The following is an 18,643-nucleotide window of genomic DNA, read 5'->3' on the forward strand; positions in this document are numbered from 1 at the left end:
CATCATGTAGCACTATGCGAGGGACTGTCACCGTCAGAAGTAACACTGTAGCTCCTCCTGCTCAGGTATCCCAATGAGAAAGTGAATAGAGATTAACATCAAGAACATCAGCACTCTGTCATAAAGGAAAGCAGCAGAGGTCCTATTTAATACAAGGATACAGAGAAGATCCAGACTTCTGTTGTCTATATTACGTAGCTTGCTTAACAAGGTATGGGTAAGTTACAGTAAGCCCTCCAAGGTTCATGAAACATTTTTGCAGCACTCTGATCAGGATTGTCTGGTGGGACATCGAGCTACTCCTACTTCGCTTTGGCTGCCAAAGCTTGCTTGCGTAGAACTCTGCTCAAATACAGAGCAGACCGTGCCCAAATCCACTCAGGCAGGCACTCGCCCAGCGTCCACTGTGGAGAGGCACAGGGAGACAAGAAAACAGAAAAAACAATGACAGAAAGGGACGGATTAAGATACATTCCATTAAAATAAACAGTTTCTCAAATCACTACTAAAGCAAGGCAACAGGTGCTTGAATATCATCAACTAAGCCTTAAATTCAACCCCTTGAAGCACACATATTCAGCTGTTTCGGATGTAGCGCCCACAGCTGAGCAGTTAAGTTCTGCAAATAAATACTGAATCCTGATTCGATTAAGTTCACAACAGCCATTCTGTCCACTTCCATTAATTGCCACATTTTGCCAGAATGCATCCTGTCTCTTTCATTCCTTCTGGACTAATCCCCACTTCTTCATTTCCAGTGCTAAGGAAGCCACTAGCTAGGATACATGAGATGTGAGCAATGAAACAGTCTACCCCAAAAATCAAAACCCTAACAAACGGAGGAAAATATAGGTTTTTTTCCTGCTATTATTCCATCCTCCCTACCCACTTTTCCCCAAAGCACAAATACGCTCAATATATTAAGACTGAAAAAAGCTATTTCTGTTTACAGGTACAGTGAAACACTCGCCCAGTCAGCAACACCCCAAGAGAAATGAGATACTCTGCTTTTCAGTAAAAACTTGTTTCTTTCCCATTTCTGTTATGCATTTCGAGAGAGAATTGGATTCACTCTCTCATCTTAAAAATAAGCATGCCCAAACATAAGTTTATAAAGCAGAACTAGTGAGAAAACATGGCACAATGTCTTATAGTCTACAATATATATTACACTTTTTCAGAATGAGCAGTTTTCACTCAGACTCCTAAGAAAGTCAACAGTTGATTTACTTCTACTGACAAACATGAAATAGTTTAATGAATTCCATTACCTGTATTGCATGCTTCCAGCAACCAGTGGTCCTTATGGATAACCCAAGAGTAGAAACAGCATGACTTGCATATTCTTCAGCAGTAGGAAAAAAGACAGATCTCTTTGATATAGTGCTGCTGAATGCTAACATTTTTGTAGTAGTTATAAATGGTGTTAGACTCTGAACAAAAATTCCTTTAGAGGCATACTCATAATGTAGTGCTCTACTGAAATAGTCCAAGTAGCTCTAGAAAAACAAAAGCAGAAAGACACTTTTTTTTCCTTTTTTTTTTTAAACAATGAAATATCAGGACAAAGTGTTATTAAAATTACAGAAAAGTTTTAACATATTTTATGCACCAGCTCAATAAATACTAATAAATAGTATAAAAATATTATTTTCCGAAGTATTATCAACATTTGTCTGTGTTGTTATTTGCTATAAATCTGCCACAGTACAGTAACCTGCAGGACAAAGTGACTGCTTATCACAATCTACTTAAAAATCATACAAAAACAATTATTTCATCTAGAACAAACACCTTATCTGGTCTGGGGGCAATGCAAGGACACTCTACAGATAGCTCTACATACTACTGTCAGAAGAAAAAGTCCCATTCTTTAATACATTTACAGGTGAATTTTGCATTCAACTGTCTTCTCCAGAAGCCAGGCTAGTTATTTCCTGGGACTCTCTTAGGCAAAAAGATTCATGAATGTGTATCTGTATTACCTCCTTTAGCCCATTTCACTTTTACAGAACAAGAGAAGCACAAGGCTGCTAACTCGACTGCTGGAATTGGACTGAAGGATGAGCCTGGCTCAGTCTTACCAGGGCAGCAACACTGATGCCTTCCCTGCTGTGCCACACAGCCAGCTCTCCCTGAGAAAGAGCATTGCAGACTCAGCTTGTGAGCAGATATCTTGCTGCTTCCAACCGTCCCAACAGTTTGTTGGGAAAGCATCTTGTACAAATTCTGTTATAGCCGCTTTACGAAAATTAAAGCAACCACTTCAAGCATTATTCATTGTTAGTACACAAAGAGGCTTAGGATGTTACAGCAGCCTGTTCTCACTTCTGTGTTCCAAGGCCAGGCTTAAAGCTGACCCAGCATTTGGATTAATTATCTCAGCTAAATCAAGAAACTTTGGTACATTTCTGATTCTTCTTTCTCATTCAAGCCTTTTAATTTTTTTAATTCAGAGTGCAGTTCTACACACACTTAGCATAACCAAAGGGGCAGATACTCTGCACAGAAACAGTAACTGTAAGCCAGTTTCCACACTGAAGTAAGTCTGCAAGGAACTTTACACCTTGGGGTAGTAAGAGCTGGTTCTGCTCCAGGCCAAAGGAAATAAAAGAGCTATGTCAGGAGCAAGGCTACAACAGGGGGCAGCCACAGACAGCTGGGAGCACTAACCACTTGTGTTTAGACACTGGATCTAGGTGAGAGCCTTCCACAATGCCAGCTGCTTCTGTGGATTCAGCAGCATGGCATGCAGTGTAAACCCACCATCACCATGAGCAGTCATCCTTCCAGCATCACCCAGCTGCCCAGTCCTATTCATTACTGCTTGGATCTCTCCAGGAAGGACAATTATGGGGGAGTTCTTTTCACTTGTCCCCAAATACGCCACAACACTCTTTGGTAGTACATGAAGCATGGCTTGATTTGGCCACACTCCATGTCACAGTGGTGGCTTGAGTATGAGTATAGCCCTTTTTGCTACCAAATACTGGTATGAAAGGGACTTGAGGTACGTGCACAGTTCAGCTGGAGAGAGATTAAATTCTTGACCCTTTCAATAGGGCCCACAGAATTGCCTCTCTGCTTTGTGCATCTGAGAAAGGCAACATTTCCCCTAGAATGACTGATATGCCACACTTCACACAAAATCCAAGAGCAATGACTGTGGTTCAAAGCCCAGCACTGGTGAGGATGAAGAGTTTCCTGCATAACACATGTATCATTCACCTCCAAAATTTAAACAAATCCCTAAAAAACATTGAAGTATTTTGACATCCTTGCTGAATGTGTTTCCAGTGCATGCCATCTAACACTACAGCCCAACTTACTTTAGAGGCTCCATAGACTGTCAACATCGGTGTTGGCTGACAACAGACTGCTGAAGAAAGGTTCACAATTGCCCCTTTCCTCTTCTTTACCATGCCTGGCAGCACAATATGTGTCATCATGGTAGCAGAAGCAATATTCACATGGATCAAGTCCCATAGCGTATCCTCAGACAGATTAGTAAAATAGTCTGTGTAGGCATAAAATATTCCTACATTATTCACCAAAATCCCAATTTCTCTGTCTTTCAGAGCCTCCTTAATGGCTGGGTAAAGCTCACGGCCCTTGCTGAAATCAGCTACTATGAAATCTGTTTCCACTTTATAGGTTTCAGATATGCTCCTGGAGACAGCCTCCAGCTTCTCTTTGTTTCGGCTTACTAAGATAATGTTGACACCGTGCTTTGCCAGTTCTTCAGCATAAGCCTTCCCAATACCATCTGTGCTACCTGCAAGAGAAAACAGCAAAAGAACACACAAGTGAAAAACAGAGCAACGCCAGCTTTCTATTTTGACAGTTCTTGCAATTATAGCTTTATTCCTTTTTCTGAGATCATGTGGCACTAAATATATTGAATTCAAAGACACAACAGTAAAGACAACACTGTCAACCACCTTCTGCAATTCCCCTCATAAAAGTTTTATATTTTCTGTGACAACAAGAGACAGCTCAAAGGAGAACCTTAATGAAAGGCAGGGATGTCAGAGGTAGAGGACTTAAAGCTTGCTGAAGAACTAGGGCACATATGAACACCCCAGAGCAAAAAGAAGATCTTGTCTGCATCTCTGTCTACAATTGCAGGTGATCAAGATGTACGTTGCAAATTTGGGCAACAATTGCTGTGATTCTTTCTCAGCAGTCAGTCTACTCACTTAGCTTGCCATTCTCCTGAGGAATTAATTTATAAAGGCAGAGGCAGGCTTAGGCAGATTAACCTGCAACCACAGATAATACAGGCTCCAGCATGACATAAAGCTCACCCAGCATCACAAGCCACCAAGTTTCACAGTACTGGCACCGTATGTTACATAAAAACAAAGAAATTCAGCACTTCATCTCTTACCCGTGACCACGGCCCATTTCCCGTACTTCTTGACGAGATCAACCTCCCCACTCAGCTTTGGAATCACGTGCAGCCTGAGCACGCTGTAAGTGTCCAAGGCCAGAGACACAACCTTCCTGACTGTGTACCAAGCTCCAACAATAGCCAGGGCTTCAATATAGAAACTGCAGGAGCGACTGATTTCTCTGTACAAGAGGGAGAATCGATCCACTGCAGCCATGGTGATCACAAGCCTTAAAAAAAAAAAAAAAAGAAGACACAATTGCCTCCTGAGCCATGTAAACTTTTCAGACTGTATGGATAACCTTTGAGACACAGCATTCCACAGTTTGAGCACTGTTTTGATGCAGAAAAACCAGAAGTCAGTGTGCTAAAATTTGGGTGTCACCTACCATCAACCTCACTGGTTTAGGTACTGTTTAGCCCTTTTCCTAGGGTTGAGACAGTAATCAGTAATACTGCAAAAACGATGACCAACGATTCTGTAAAAAAATCAATTAAAGCAGAAACTGAACAGGTGAAACCCAGTGTTGGAAGATGAAAAACTACCTACAAGAGAGGCAAGGATAACCAGCACGCGAGAGCGGAGACACAAAGAAACAACGGGCTCTTTCAAGGACAAAACGCTACATGAGAGACAAAGCAGGCTCAGGGACAGCGCGCCAGTCCCCAGCGCAGCCAAAAGCACCGCATCTGCCACTGCCCTTGAACCGCGGCACGGTGCAGCGCATCGCGCACACCGCGTTAGCTGCGCCTCGCACGGCTTTTACGAGTTAATTCGATTTTTAAACAAGCACAAATCCGTCCTCTCCTCGGCAGGACCCGCTGCGCCGCCTGGCACCGCCACACCCCGCCCGCCCCTCGCCCAGGGCGGGACAGCGGGCTCCGGGCGCGCCCTCTCCGCGCCGCCCCAGCGAGCGGGCCCGGCGCCTCGACCCCTCGCCCAGCCCCTGCCCGGGGCGCTCCCTGGCCCGGGCTGTCCCGGACGGACCGACCCCCGCCGCGGCCCTGAGCCGCCGGTGCTCACCCGCGATGCCGGGCCGGGCCCTCCGCCCGCCGCGCCGCCCGCGCCCGCCGCCGCCTGCGCCGCGCGGGGCCGCCGGGAGCGGCCGCGGGGCCTTGTGGGGCTGCGCGCGGCGTCGCCATGGCCACGGCTGAGGCGGCCGCCGCGGCTCGGGCTCCGCTCCGTCCCTCGCCTGCCGCCGACTAAAGCTGCGGACATTTTGTGTGAAAAAGGCAGAGCGTAGATCCCACACCGGCTCAGGGGTGTTAGAATGCAGGCGGCGCCCGCTGTAGACCCGGACAGCGGCCGCAGAGAGGAGGTCCCGGCGCCTGAGGCGTCGGAGGCGCCGTTGGGCGACACCGGGAGCGGAGGTGCCCGCACGGAGCGTGAGGGCAGCGCTGTGAGCACAGGTGAGCCCCTCCGGCTCGCTCAGCACGCAAAGCCTGCACATCACGGCTGTTCGTACTCATCTGGGTGCAAATACGACTGTGTGCTTTCTGCCAACAAAGTCACTGGAAATCCTAACATAACTGAGGCATACTCACTCAGTTGCTGTCTTCCTGTGGTCTTTTTTCCTTTCCAGACATTTCTTTACTTTCCTGTTGCCGGAGAAGAATTTCTTCCAGTGTTGTAATCACACAGGCAACCTGACCTCTAAATCCCGAGTCACAGGATGGGTCAGGTTTGAGGGGAGCACAGCGGGTCCCTGGTCGCAGCTCCCTGCTCAAGCAGGGCCGTCCCAGAGCACTGGGCACAGGATTGTGTCCGGATGGCTCTGGAACATCTCCAGTGAGGGACACTCACACCCTCTCCGGGCAAACAGTTCCAGTGCATGGTCACCCGCACAGTAAAGTTCTTCCCTGTGTTCAGGTGGAACTTGCGTGCATCAGTTTCAGCCCATTGCCTCTTGTGTCACTAAGTATGTCCGATTATTGTGGTTTTAATTACAGTCATATTTAAGTAAGCTGGTACAGTCATCTTGTTTGCACTTTCTCATGTATGAACTACAAGTGCAAGTAAAAGGTTCAGGGCAAGTATCTGAAGAGACAAATACTGAAATTGGAATGAATCAAAGGCAGTGTAAAGACACCTTCCAAGAAGTGCAAAAGGGTAAATTTGTAGAAGAGCTAGACTAACAGTGCTTGGGATGACTGATACCATTGCTGAAGTCTCTTTACAGTAAACTCAAATTGGTGTTAATTAAATGTAATATAGATTAAATGTCTAACTCCATCAGAACATTGGTGTCAGTACTTTATTGTGATTGTACATTATAAGAATATTAAGAATAACGGGTACTGACTTCCATAAATTAAAAAAAAATAAAATAAAATATGCAGATTTCAATTGTTACTATTTATTTTATGGTGCTGTGTAAAAAAAGTTAAGTTTCATTAAAAATCTCAGCAGAAATCTTGGTTAAAACATTCTATTCTTGAAATTCATATTCAAATGCTCTTCAATATTTCTCTGAAATATTTGGCAACATGACACATTTTCCTCACCCTTGCTGTTAAATTGCAATTCATTTTCTTATTTAAAAAGCTGATAAAACTCAAGAGAAAGAAGTCAACTGTATGACCAGAGCAGATGAAGAGAATGAACAAAAATCAGGTATTGATCAGAAGTCTGGAACCAGCTCATCCAGTCAAAGTACAGAAGAAAAGAGAGGCTCTGTAAGGTAATACATTCTTTGTGGATGTGTTGGCATCATCAGGAGTTTTGCTATTCTGTGTGTTCATCTCAGTTCTGGAGAACAGCTTTGAAGATGAACTTGAGAATAATGGATAAATAAGGTGTTAGTGATATTTCCAGTATCTGGGCAGATGTTTGGGGTTTATGGCCACTGTAGCAAACTACATTCTAACCACATGATTTAGTCATTTAATGGATCTGGAGAAAATTGTGCAAACTCCATGTGCCAGTAGATTTAACCCTTTCTCTGCATCAGACAAAGCATTCTGTTGATTCCTAGTGGCATTCCCAGCCAACCAACAGCTGTATATCAAAACTTTCTTGAGTGCTATTTTGGAGTCAGTGTTTCAATAAAATGCTGGGTTGATTACTACTGATTTTTCTAGTCTGAGAAAAATATTGCATTTTGGCTCTGTCACCAAAGGTCCTGTACCAAAGCAGCAAGGAACAGGAAAAAGAATTGGAGAGGAAGTTAACATTGGAACCAGAAGCTACCTTAAAGGATGATGCCCTTTTCCAAGAAGATGAACTCTTTAATTCCCTGCCCATTTTCCTACTAACCCTCTTTATTTTAGCAGAAGGGCCTGGTAACTCACTTCAAAGGTAAACATGAAAAGCCACAGTAAAATAACCCAGCTTTTTTTTTTTTAATTTGGAATATAATTTTGAAAGCTGTAGCTATTTCTATTGCATGAAAGAATTGTTAATTGTGTTGCAGTGGAATCTGTAAGGAAACCAAAGATCTCAGAATATGCACTGAAATACATTTTTTCTTTTTCTTCTGCTTCCTGTACTATTTTAGGATGACAAAAAAGATTCTGCTAGACATCTGTAAACAGCAGAAATTATACTGGACCCCGTACTTAAATGATACACTGTACTTGCATTATAAAGGTAAGATGTGGACATGACTGCCTAGCTTGATCATTCTAAGTAGCATTTTAGCAGAGAATCTACTTCATGGCTCACTGAAGTAAGGTATCTAGTCATTCTTCTAAATTAGAACACAATATTATGTAATACTGGATTTGGGAAACAAAATGAGTCAATATGAAGGTAGAAAAGTGAACTGTACATCTAACTCACTTTATGGAGCCATCCAAAGGGTCAGTAGGAATCAAGGGACATATTTTTGGTTTCTTTTACTGAAACAGGAGCCTCTGAGAAATGTAAATTAAAATACTGGCCTGGGTCACACTCAGAGGAAAATATACTTATTTTTCCTTAAATTGTTTATATAAAAAGCTTTTTCCAGCTTTTGGAACTTTTTTACTGCCAAGTAAAAATGATCAAGAGGAAAATAAACAGTAAATACTTGCTACATGTTTGCAAACACTACTGAAAGAAAAAAAAAGTTTGTTAGAATGAACATTACTCATCCTCTGGTGATCTCTGAGCAGGTTTTTGCATGATGCAGTTACCTGGTCCAAGTTAGCCTAAGAATTCTTCCAAATAAATAGGATATGCTACCTTCTACGTTCAGCCTTGGTTTTGCTATGTATTATTTAGCATCTAAAGGGCTGCTGAGATACAGACCAGAATAGGTACCAACCTGATTTTGCCCTTTATGGGCCACAAACAGTACCATGAATACAGTGGAAATACTGCAGTGACTTCAGTACCAGTGTTCTCTCAGGCTGTTTCAGCAGCTCTGGATTAATGGAATTTTCTTGTCCAAAGAGCCATTTTCAGCCAATGCCATTTCATTTTAAAACATCTTTTTTTTTCTCTGCAGGATTTGATCGACTGGAGAATCTTGAAGAATATACTGGACTGAAGTGTTTGTGGCTGCAGTGCAATGGCTTAAGAAAAATTGAGAATTTGGAGGCTCAGACAGAGTTGCGTTGCCTCTACCTGCAACTCAATTTAATTGAGAAAATTGAAAACCTTGAACCCTTACAAAAGCTGGATTCCCTCAATATCAGCAACAACTATATTAGGACCATTGAGAATCTCTGTAAGAACTGTTGCTGCAACAGGTTTTAGCCTCTCGCAAGCCTGTATTTCCTAAGCTCTAAGCTTTTGTTAGTGGCATTAGCTTCAAAGGATTTTTTAATTTGTGTTAGAATTTTGCACAATATCCATAGCAAAGCCCACAGGGCTTCTGTGGAGGAATTAAACCTATGTTGAGAAACAGAAAATACTATTACTACAGAAAAACTACTTTCACATGGATACCTAGGATAATTAAGTAGTTTCTCCTCACTTCTTAATATCATCTCAGTACTTATCTGTGTTGCAGACAGGCTGACAATCCAGTTTTCACCATTTACTTTACAGTTAAGATGTGCTTTGGCAGTTGCAGACACAATTACCAAATCTTTTATATCTGCTAAAAGATTGATTCTGTCTTCAGCAGATAATAAAAAACTATTTCTGTACATTACTACTTGCATACATTTGAGAATTTTGAAACACAAGCTCTTGCTTTTGTGTAACTGATCAGTTTGAAATGTGAATTAAAAAAAACTACCATCCTAAAACCAAGCACCTATTTTTTTCCTGGGGTGAAGAAAGCAGCTTGGGAGGCCTAGCCAAAAATATATATATAGCAGAATAGCAAATATAGGAAAAAGCTCCAAATTCAATATAAACTATTGGTTTGACACTGCAGTTTTTTTACTTGCTCATAAAACCCTTTGTGAAGTGACAACTCTTACCTCTCCTTTCATTGTACTGTTCTTGTCTGGCAGCTTGTCTCAAAGTCCTGCAGACTCTGCAGATCGCTCACAATAAGTTACGGACAGTGGAAGACATCCAGCACTTGCAGGAATGCCCAAGTATTTCTGTTCTTGATCTTTCCCACAACAATCTAAGTGATCCAAGTATTGTAGCTATTCTGGAGACCATGCCCAATCTGGTAAGCCAGAAGTAGCTGAGGGTTTGTGTTTGTGTGTGGGTGAACCCCATCAAGTGGCTTTGTTGGGTAGTTCAGTGCACAGTAGGTATCAGTCTAAAAGAAACATTTTTAAACATTATTTTGTTTCTGGTAGATCACCTGTAACACCTTGGATGTTTTATTCATGTCTTGCTTTTGAAATGACAGAGGAAGTGCATATCCAGGCTGGGGTTTTTGCTACTCAAGCTTAAAAATTGTTTCCCTTGTTTCTTTAGCACGTGCTGAATTTGATGGGAAATGAGGTGATAAGGAAAATTGCTAACTATAGAAAAACACTCACTGTTCGACTAAAACAGCTGACATATCTGGATGACAGACCAGTTTTCCCAAAGGATAGGTAAGAAACACAGCCATCTTCTTTACACAGCTATAAGAATCAAGTGCTAACAGTCACTCATCCATTTTTTGTCAATACTGTCATGGAAGGAAGATTGACCAGTATAATTTATTGAAGGTGGATGACTTTGAGGAGAAGAGTATTGTACTACAGAGTTCTACATCTAACATAGAAAAAAAGCAGTGTATTTTTTCACAAAATAATTCTTGAACAGAATTGTCTCACACCATGTCTGTAGACCAGAGGCAGATCCTGATTTCAACAGAAAACCGAGCAGGTGTCTGGAACAGCTGAGCCAAGATCACACCAATCTCTGGTGATGTAATCAGCAATCAGCAATGGATATCTCTGTTTCTTTTGTGAGATAAATGTACATCCCTGTTGCATAAGGGATTGTCACTGCTATCTGCTTTTTTCTCTTGCAGCTATTTTGTGCCGTTGCAAACTCTTTGAACTTCTCTCTCATTGCAAAGGTGGGCTTTTATAGCTGTATTACAGTGAGCTTTTGTGTTTTCATTAGAGCCTGTGCAGAAGCCTGGGCTGTTGGAGGGCTTGAAGCTGAGAAAGCAGAAAGGGAAAAATGGGAAACCAGAGAGAGAAAAAAAATCCAAGATAGCATTGATGCATTAGCAACAATTAGGCAAAGAGCACAGGAAAAGAGGAGACAAAAGTGCATGGAAGGAGTTGCAACAGATACTCAAGAAGGTTTGTGCTTACTCTTTTGGAAGATGTCTGTGACCACTTCAGTTTGAATGTGCAGAGGAGTCTTTATCTGATACATCTTTGGATTGACTAACAACTAAAAACTTTTTTTCAAGTAAGTGGATTGCAAAAGGAGAGGGTAACCAGCACTTGTTGCTGATCCATCAAAATCCTCAAGGATGTATTTAAATATTTAAAAGGCTCACTTGTGAGCCTTTTCAAAGTATTAGAAATACCAAACATTTATTATTTAAGCATTTTCTCTAGGTGATTTTTTTTCTGGGGAACTTCTGTTTGCTGGGGAGTTGAGATGGGAAAACAGCATTGCTGCAGTCTTGGGAGGACTACTCATCCATGGATAGCTTCTCAAAGTAGGAGGAGCTTTTCATGCATATTCTAGGCCATTACAGTAGTGTTTGGAAATTTAAAATGAGCAGTGGTAAATTAGCTCAGCAATTTTTATGAAATTATTTCTTCTGTAGGAGCACCTGCAAATTCAAAAGATGATGATGGAAATTCTAATACATCAGAAGCTTCAAATAGATCAGAAGAAGAAGCTCAAGAAAAGACTGAGAAATTTAAAAATAAGGGTTTTGATGCTTGTGATGAAGTGACAACACTTCTACCAAATAGAGAAGATAGCAGAGATTTCACATCTGGAAATATGCCTGATGAAGTTCAAGAGGATGCACAGGAACCAGACTCTTACCAATGTGCAAATTTCAACCAGTTGGCAGATGGTAATGTACACAGTGAAGAGCCAAACCAAACTGAGCATGCAGAGATGATGAGCCAGCCTCTCTTAATGGAGCACTGCCTCTGCTGTGGCTCAAGCCAACTAATTCATACATAAAAACATTCCATTAGATTTCCACAGTGACTAGGTGAAATCAAGCAATACTGGGTAAAATATTCTTTAAATACTATAAACAGTAAATTTCTAAAGGCTTAACCTGCAACTTCTACAACTTAAAAGTGGAACTCCAATTCCCAAACATGCCAGGTTTACTGAAAGGCCAGGAGTGTTTACAGACTTCCCTTGCTCCCACATAAACTGGGTAGTCTGTCTGCCAAGAGAAGCTGGTCATCACTCTAGAGATGGTTTTGTACCTTCACACATGAAGAAAAGCTTTTATAGATTTGTGGAACACATTATTGCAAAATGCAAATATTAATTTCTACAAAGAGAGACCCAGAATAAAATAGAAGAACAATTGAGCTGTGAATTCGGCAGTGGTAGTCAGTGCCCAGCAGTCTGGTTCTGCAGTGCTTGCAATGTTGACATTTTTTATTCAGTTAGTTCTCTGCAACTGACTGTTGATTATTCTGCAGATCTACCAGGACAGGAGGCAGCAACTGACCAGGCCATGCTTCCTGAGAGGGAGGAGGAATATGCTGAAATTGAACAGTTCAAACTGGAGACACTGGCAGCACTTTCTCTTGACGTATGTATTGGATTCAGACTTTGAGAAATTCACATGTGTGTATTGTCTTCTCCAAGTTAATTCTTGTAACATTCTGGCTAATAAAACTGTATGGGCAGGTTTTTAAGAAAGATCTACTGTTAGGAAAAATAAAAAGAAGAAAGAAAGAAAGAAAGAAAGAAAGAAAGAAAGAAATAAAGAAAGAAAGAAATAAAGAAAGAAAGAAAGAAAGAAAGAAAGAAAGAAAGAAAGAAAGAAAGAAAGACCAAAAAAAAAAAAAAATAAAGCTACAGGGGTATTCTCTCCAGTGGAGCATTTATGAAGAATGCTTCCAAAGTTTATTTTGTCCTTAAATTGTTTATCCTATAAATCCTTTTGTCCTGTAGATCACCTAAAGTTGACCTTCTATCTTCGTGATTTCTCTGGAGAAGCTAATGAGGGCTCTCATTTAAAAACAAAAATTACAGTGAAAAGAATCTAGTAGACACATTTGTCCTCTTAATCAAAACTCAAATGAAATATGCATTTGAAAATGTGAACTATTTCAGAAAAACCATAGGGATGAAATAGCAGCCCCATCATTGTAAATGTTACCCAGCAGTATTAGATACTATAAATTAATTCTCAAAATAGAACTCTGATGTCTGTTTCCAGGAAGAGCAAAATGTACATTATTCAGTTATATAATAAGTTATTTACATTTGTAGTATGGTCTTCTATTATCTAAAATGTCTACCTGATGCAACATTTAAATATGTTTACCTCATTTAGCCATGAGGAGGACATAGATACCACTGAAAAATACAACCTCACTTCAAAGGAGAATTGTTCAACATGTCCTAATTAGGACACTGCTGATAAACTGACAGTGTCAGACTGATATAATGATGATATAATTAGCAATAAAAGCTTCTGAGCTTCTGACTTCCCAGAGCACTTAATACCCTCTGTGATACCCTATACTGCCATTGTTAACTACTGGCAGAGAAGCTCCTATCTCTGCCATGCTCTTTACTTCCCAGGCAATAACTCCATGTTATTGAAGGGCTCAGCCCACTAGAGGGTTTGCTGCTGCCTCCTTGTGTTTGGCTGGTTTTAATCATAGGTTTAAAAAAGGCAGTGGAGAGAATGGGCAGCAATTAAAGTATGCACAATATTATTATTATTATTATTATTAAAAGCAGATCTTACAGTGTCTGCGGGAAATATGTAGTGACACTGTAGGTACCCACAATGTGAAGATCTCCTTGATTCAGTGTTTGTTTTTCCCTTGATGCTCTGTGGCACCACAGGAAGATCCTGTGCACAAACTTCAAGGCAGTATAAAAGTAACTCTTAAGCACACATCTGTGGGGTTTTAGAGATATAAAAAGTGGGACTTTTATAAGTGTTAATTCTACAGAAGGAAAACCAAACTCAAATCACTCACTAATGCACATTTCAGTGTTCTATGCTACTTGTTCTCCAGCAACATTTAGTAATAGAAAGAGCTTCTCCCAACAGCCTCCAGTACTTACCCCACTGCAGATATTCCAAAGAACCTTAGTGCTGACATAGCAGGGAATGGCTGGGAAGATGCCAATGGTGAGAGGCTCTGGAGCAGCACCACTGTCCTTATTCATATCCTGAGACTCTAGATGGTCTCAGGAGGAATATAAGGGAGAAAAGTGGAGGAGGATTTGCACTGGGTGGTTATGACACCCCTGCGTCAAGCAGAAACAAGCTCCTGTTGCTGCACATGCCTTAGCAGTGTGGGAATCACATTACCACATACCTAGACTGGGTTAACTTGTAGTTGATCTGCAAATGCACCTGATGACTGAAACAAGACTAAGAGCTATTTCATCTCCCTATTGACATCAAGCTCCACATTAGTCTCAGGTCTTAATTTGTACATTTTTAATGCAATTTTTATAAAACTCTGTGACTTCAGGACATGATGCACTAGCTGCAACCATATCAGGAAGGAGAAATTTCCTTTCTTGATTTTAATTGTGTAATAATCTTCACCACACAAGACAGTAGTGCTCCTGATGCTACCATCCTAAGCAGCCTGATATAAAGTCATTAGGTGCTAAAAATATCTAAAAACAAATGGAAATGCTTATCCCATATTGACCTACAGTAAAAAAAAATTGCAAAAATATTTGTTTCTACCTGTGATTTTGCATTCCCACCTTCTGTGTTTCCTTTCGTGGCAGCAAATGATAGTTGTCTGAGATAATATTTTCTAGTGGAAAGCTGGAATTATTGGACCTGTCTGAGGAAAAACAGTTCTCAGCAAGTTTGCAGTTCTGTGTCTTAATTATGAGGCATTCACAGTAAAACATTGGTTTATTAGATGTATGTAGATTAACAGAGTTTACTTGATATGTAGTTTCAGGAAGACTGCAGGTCTGGATTTGGCACTTACCTAGAGATGGGTTGCAATTGGGATTAAGTCTATTGAATAGACAGGAAACAGCTAAGAGAATAAACCATGTTTACTTTTAAAATCCTGGTAATGCCTTACTCTTTATCCTGTTTTCTTTTGTAATCACACAGCATAGTAGCAAACAGCATTCAGTCTGACATTAGAGCTATTGCTTTCCCATTTGCTATTTCTGGAGACAGATGAATTTTCCCTTTCCCACATGTGCTTAACAGCAAACTGTGCCTGTGAGGGGATGGCAGGGGGGTCCTGCTGGCTGTGGCCTCACACCCTGATGAGCACTGCTTTGGAGGAATTGTCCAATGAGCCAGAGATGTCATTTTCCATGGGTTACAGTAGCTCTCCCACTGATTATTGATCTGTGATTGTTTTCAGGAACTGCCTGATTTAGAAGATGTAGTTGTAAATGAGTTTCCCCCAGAAGATGAAATCTTTGTTCAAAAGGTAACATTTTCATTAATTCCAGTAATGAAACTTCCCTTAACACATTTACAAAGGTTTTGCCAAATGAGGATAATCCAAGTTGTGAAATGCTGGTTTGGGAGATGCAATCACTTATGAATTTCCAAACTAAAATGGATGGTTTCAGCAGTCCGTATCTATATGTAAATCTTCCTTTGTTTAAATCTGACTTTTTTATATTCTTCTCTAGCAAAATAGAATAAAAACTTATGATCAGTAATGCAACAGTTATATAAGTTTAATTTCTTAATAGGATGTCATGTTATACTAAAGATTATACTGTACCAGTATCAATATGGTGCAAATTGCCTGTTGCTGAGTAAAATCTGGCTTTTCAACTGAAATCACAGAGAAATTGAAACTCCTCCTCTCTGCTGCAGGCCAGTCCTTGTCTGCCTTAGAGTTTTGCTTTGCTCAAACTAATCTTTTAGGCACAAGCCTAGAAAGAAGAGAAAAAAGAAGACAACAAAGTTTAAAAGCACAGTTTTGATTTTCATGCCAATCACAGAATCGTACTGGCCTTGCTGGAGACAGAGGCTGGTACAGTACATGCTCTTACAAGTCTTTCCAAGATAATGCCAACTGTTCCTACAGTCAGCATAAAGCATGGAATTGATTTCCCCTTTTGATCACACACTCATAACAAGGTTGTAAAATGTCTTGGCTAACAAAGCTTCTAATTAAAAGGAAAGAGGATTAGGGAAGGAGGATGTGTTAGCAGCTGTCCTGCTCCAAAGGCTGCTCAGTTCTCCACTGAAGCAGATGAAGATGTTGGTCAGGTTCCTCTGTTTGGAGTAAAATATTAGAACAGAGCCCACACACTGCTCTTTTTGTGAACTGTTAATTAGTTTATGGTCAGTTCATTGGTGATGCCTGAGAAATTTTCTTAGATTGCTAATCTAAGATTCATTCACAAAGCAGCAGAGCTATGGGTGAAGCATATTTTCTATATATTCTATGAAAACAGCACATTAAAGCTGATAACTGTTACATGGATCCAAGAGATATGTACCCATCCTTTGACTTTTACATCTAAGAATAATTTTTCCATTACATTTCTACTTTTACAGCAGGACTATCACCCAAAGATTGAAATAATTTCTGAAGTGACAAATGACAGCAATTCTGCATTAGAGGAAAACAATAAAAGCATGCTTGAGAATTCAGTAGAAGAAGTTCCAACAGCAATTTTTTCAAATGTATGTCAGAACCATAAAGAGCATGAAAAGGAGCGCTTAGGACCCCTTCTCAAAAGCTTATTTACAGAGCCTGATAACTCAGAAGGATGCATGGAGATCAAAGATAAAGAGGCAGCCCCTTTGAAACCCTTGATACAAGAGGTAATCACTGAGCCCAAGGATCATCTGCTGCTGTCACCAGTCTGTCATCAACCAGATGACCCAAGCTCGTGGGAAGAGGATGGTAAGTTTACAGTGACATTATTAATCCCAGAAAAAACAGGATTTGGCACAGACACTAAGGATCTGTTCTGCTCCTGTTGAAGGTTGTTAGTTACAATCACCTCTTTTATTTACGTGGGAATCCTAATAAATTAGGAATTAAAATGTTTTCTTTTTTTACAGTGAATTTCTTACTGATTTTCATTTAAATGGTTTTTAAAAATTGGGCTCTATAGTTATTTTTTCAGTATTAAAGACCATAAGTGAGTTTCATTTGCCCTTTGCTCTTGTGCTTTTAACAGGGAATGGCAGTGATAGAGAAGCACAGGGCCTGGCTGAGGGGGAAGGATGTCCTCATAAAGCACAAGGTGACAGGGACGATGAGAGTGGATTGGATTAATTACTTTGAAAAACCAGACAAAATCTGGAGCACAGTGTGGAAATATTCCCAAAGTATGGAGGCTGGCAATGCGACCATTTGTTAAAACTGATGTAACACTGTGATACCAAAACTCACTGCCCTTGGCTCCAAGCTCCTCTGGGCAGCTGCCTGGTCACTACTTTGAAAACTACTGTTTTGAGGTTGAATTCCAGTCTTGTGTTATTTGTGCCTTTGCATCCTTCTAGAAATGCCTTAGTTACATGTTTATATATCAGAGTTTCATTACAGATGTAGTTTGAAGCATAATTCAGTGTGTCTGTCATTTGACTAAATAAAAATTCTATTTGTAACCACGTAGATTTTCACTTGGTGTTTTATATTTTAAGCCCATACCAGTGTACATCATAGCAGATGGACTCCAGTAGCAAATGGAGATTGCTTCTTGATGGGACATTTTACTGATATAACACTCCTTGACATTATGATTGTTTATGCCTAAAAAGATAGAGAAATAGCATCCATGCTCAGAAAATCTGGTTTTACCTTTTAGGACATCTGTAATGAAACATACACTTTTATCTGCTGCTTTTATTGTTTTTCATTGAGGTGTGTCTCAGGATTTGTATTTTGAGTATTGCCAAGTTTAGATGAATGTCTTTTTTCATATTTCTATACAGTTGTGATAATTTGTAATAAATAGAATTTAACAGTTTTGTTAGGTGTGCACATTTAAAGAAATAAAGTATTACTGTGGACTTGTTGAAAAGATGTATTTCCTATTACCTGGGCTTAGGTGCCATCTGGTGGCAAGAGAACCAGACCTCGCAGTAACAAAAAATTGTGAAAGCCCTCAGAGAGGACAACACAATTGCTTTAAATTTTATCCATTATTCCCCTACACGAGTTAAAATATGCTGGCAAAAGCCTTGGCCTCCAGGGCAGGGTGGGGGTAAGCCAAGGACCCGGGGAGCACAGGGTTATCTGAAAGCACTGGAGCTGGAATCTGCTCTTCAGAAAACTGCAAATGCTGCCACCAACCTGTATGAGCTCCATCGTAAAAATGGAGCTGCTTTCTTTTCTGACAGAAAGCTGGATAAGGACTATTTTTAGGACTTTGGGTTTTGCAGTTTCCATGCTGTGTTTTGGTGCCTGTCCTGATATCCACTTACTACACTAAAAACAAGTAAGCAGAAAGGATCACATTATGTTTGCAAACAAAAGGTTTAAAAAATAATTCCAAGAGTGAAGTTCGAGCTCTGTTATCACTGAAAGCAAGGAAAATAGGGCAAATGAGGAGAGAAAAAAAACAGCAAATAGTTTCAAGAACTGTAGATTCTTCTACTGTGATCTTGATTTTACTAGCTATACCCACCCTGAGTGGCATTTTAGTTTGAAGAATTCAGCTGATGAATTCAGTTTGAAGAATTACAAGCTGTGTTTACTTGGCCACATTTTCCATGGCGGGTCTCCCCAGCCCCTGTGTATTCACACAGTGACCACAACCCACCCATGGGCCCT

The 18,643-nt window shown here is 40.6% G+C and overlaps 2 protein-coding genes across 3 annotated transcripts; one reads left to right on the top strand and one right to left on the bottom strand.

Moving 5' to 3' along the window:
• Window positions 1-121: 121 nt before the first annotated feature.
• Window positions 122-5,496, bottom strand: HSDL1 (hydroxysteroid dehydrogenase like 1). The gene is made up of 5 exons (XM_038148589.1): window positions 5,418-5,496; window positions 4,391-4,623; window positions 3,330-3,775; window positions 1,272-1,499; window positions 122-404 (listed from the first exon to the last, which is right to left on the bottom strand). Exons 2-5 carry the CDS (start codon window positions 4,608-4,610, stop codon window positions 303-305), a joined length of 996 nt encoding a protein of 331 aa, XP_038004517.1. The 5' UTR covers window positions 4,611-4,623; window positions 5,418-5,496; the 3' UTR covers window positions 122-302.
• A 36-nt stretch (window positions 5,497-5,532) lies between these two features.
• DNAAF1 (dynein axonemal assembly factor 1) lies at window positions 5,533-18,315 on the top strand. 2 transcript variants are annotated; one of them, XM_038148581.1, is made up of 12 exons: window positions 5,533-5,803; window positions 6,939-7,074; window positions 7,891-7,982; window positions 8,824-9,045; window positions 9,782-9,948; window positions 10,203-10,324; window positions 10,845-11,029; window positions 11,509-11,766; window positions 12,359-12,471; window positions 15,257-15,325; window positions 16,417-16,765; window positions 17,046-18,315. In XM_038148581.1, the coding sequence occupies exons 1-12, from the start codon at window positions 5,665-5,667 to the stop codon at window positions 17,141-17,143; spliced, it is 1,950 nt and encodes a 649-aa protein (XP_038004509.1). In that variant the 5' UTR covers window positions 5,533-5,664; the 3' UTR covers window positions 17,144-18,315. The 2 variants fall into 2 exon arrangements, with proteins under 2 accessions (XP_038004509.1, XP_038004508.1); XM_038148580.1 differs by having other exon boundaries at window positions 16,414-16,765; window positions 17,046-18,312.
• The last annotated feature ends 328 nt before the right edge of the window (window positions 18,316-18,643 follow it).

The sequence above is a fragment of the Motacilla alba genome, chromosome 11 (genome assembly GCF_015832195.1).
Source record: "Motacilla alba alba isolate MOTALB_02 chromosome 11, Motacilla_alba_V1.0_pri, whole genome shotgun sequence".
In the NCBI taxonomy this organism is placed as follows: Eukaryota; Metazoa; Chordata; class Aves; order Passeriformes; family Motacillidae; genus Motacilla; species Motacilla alba.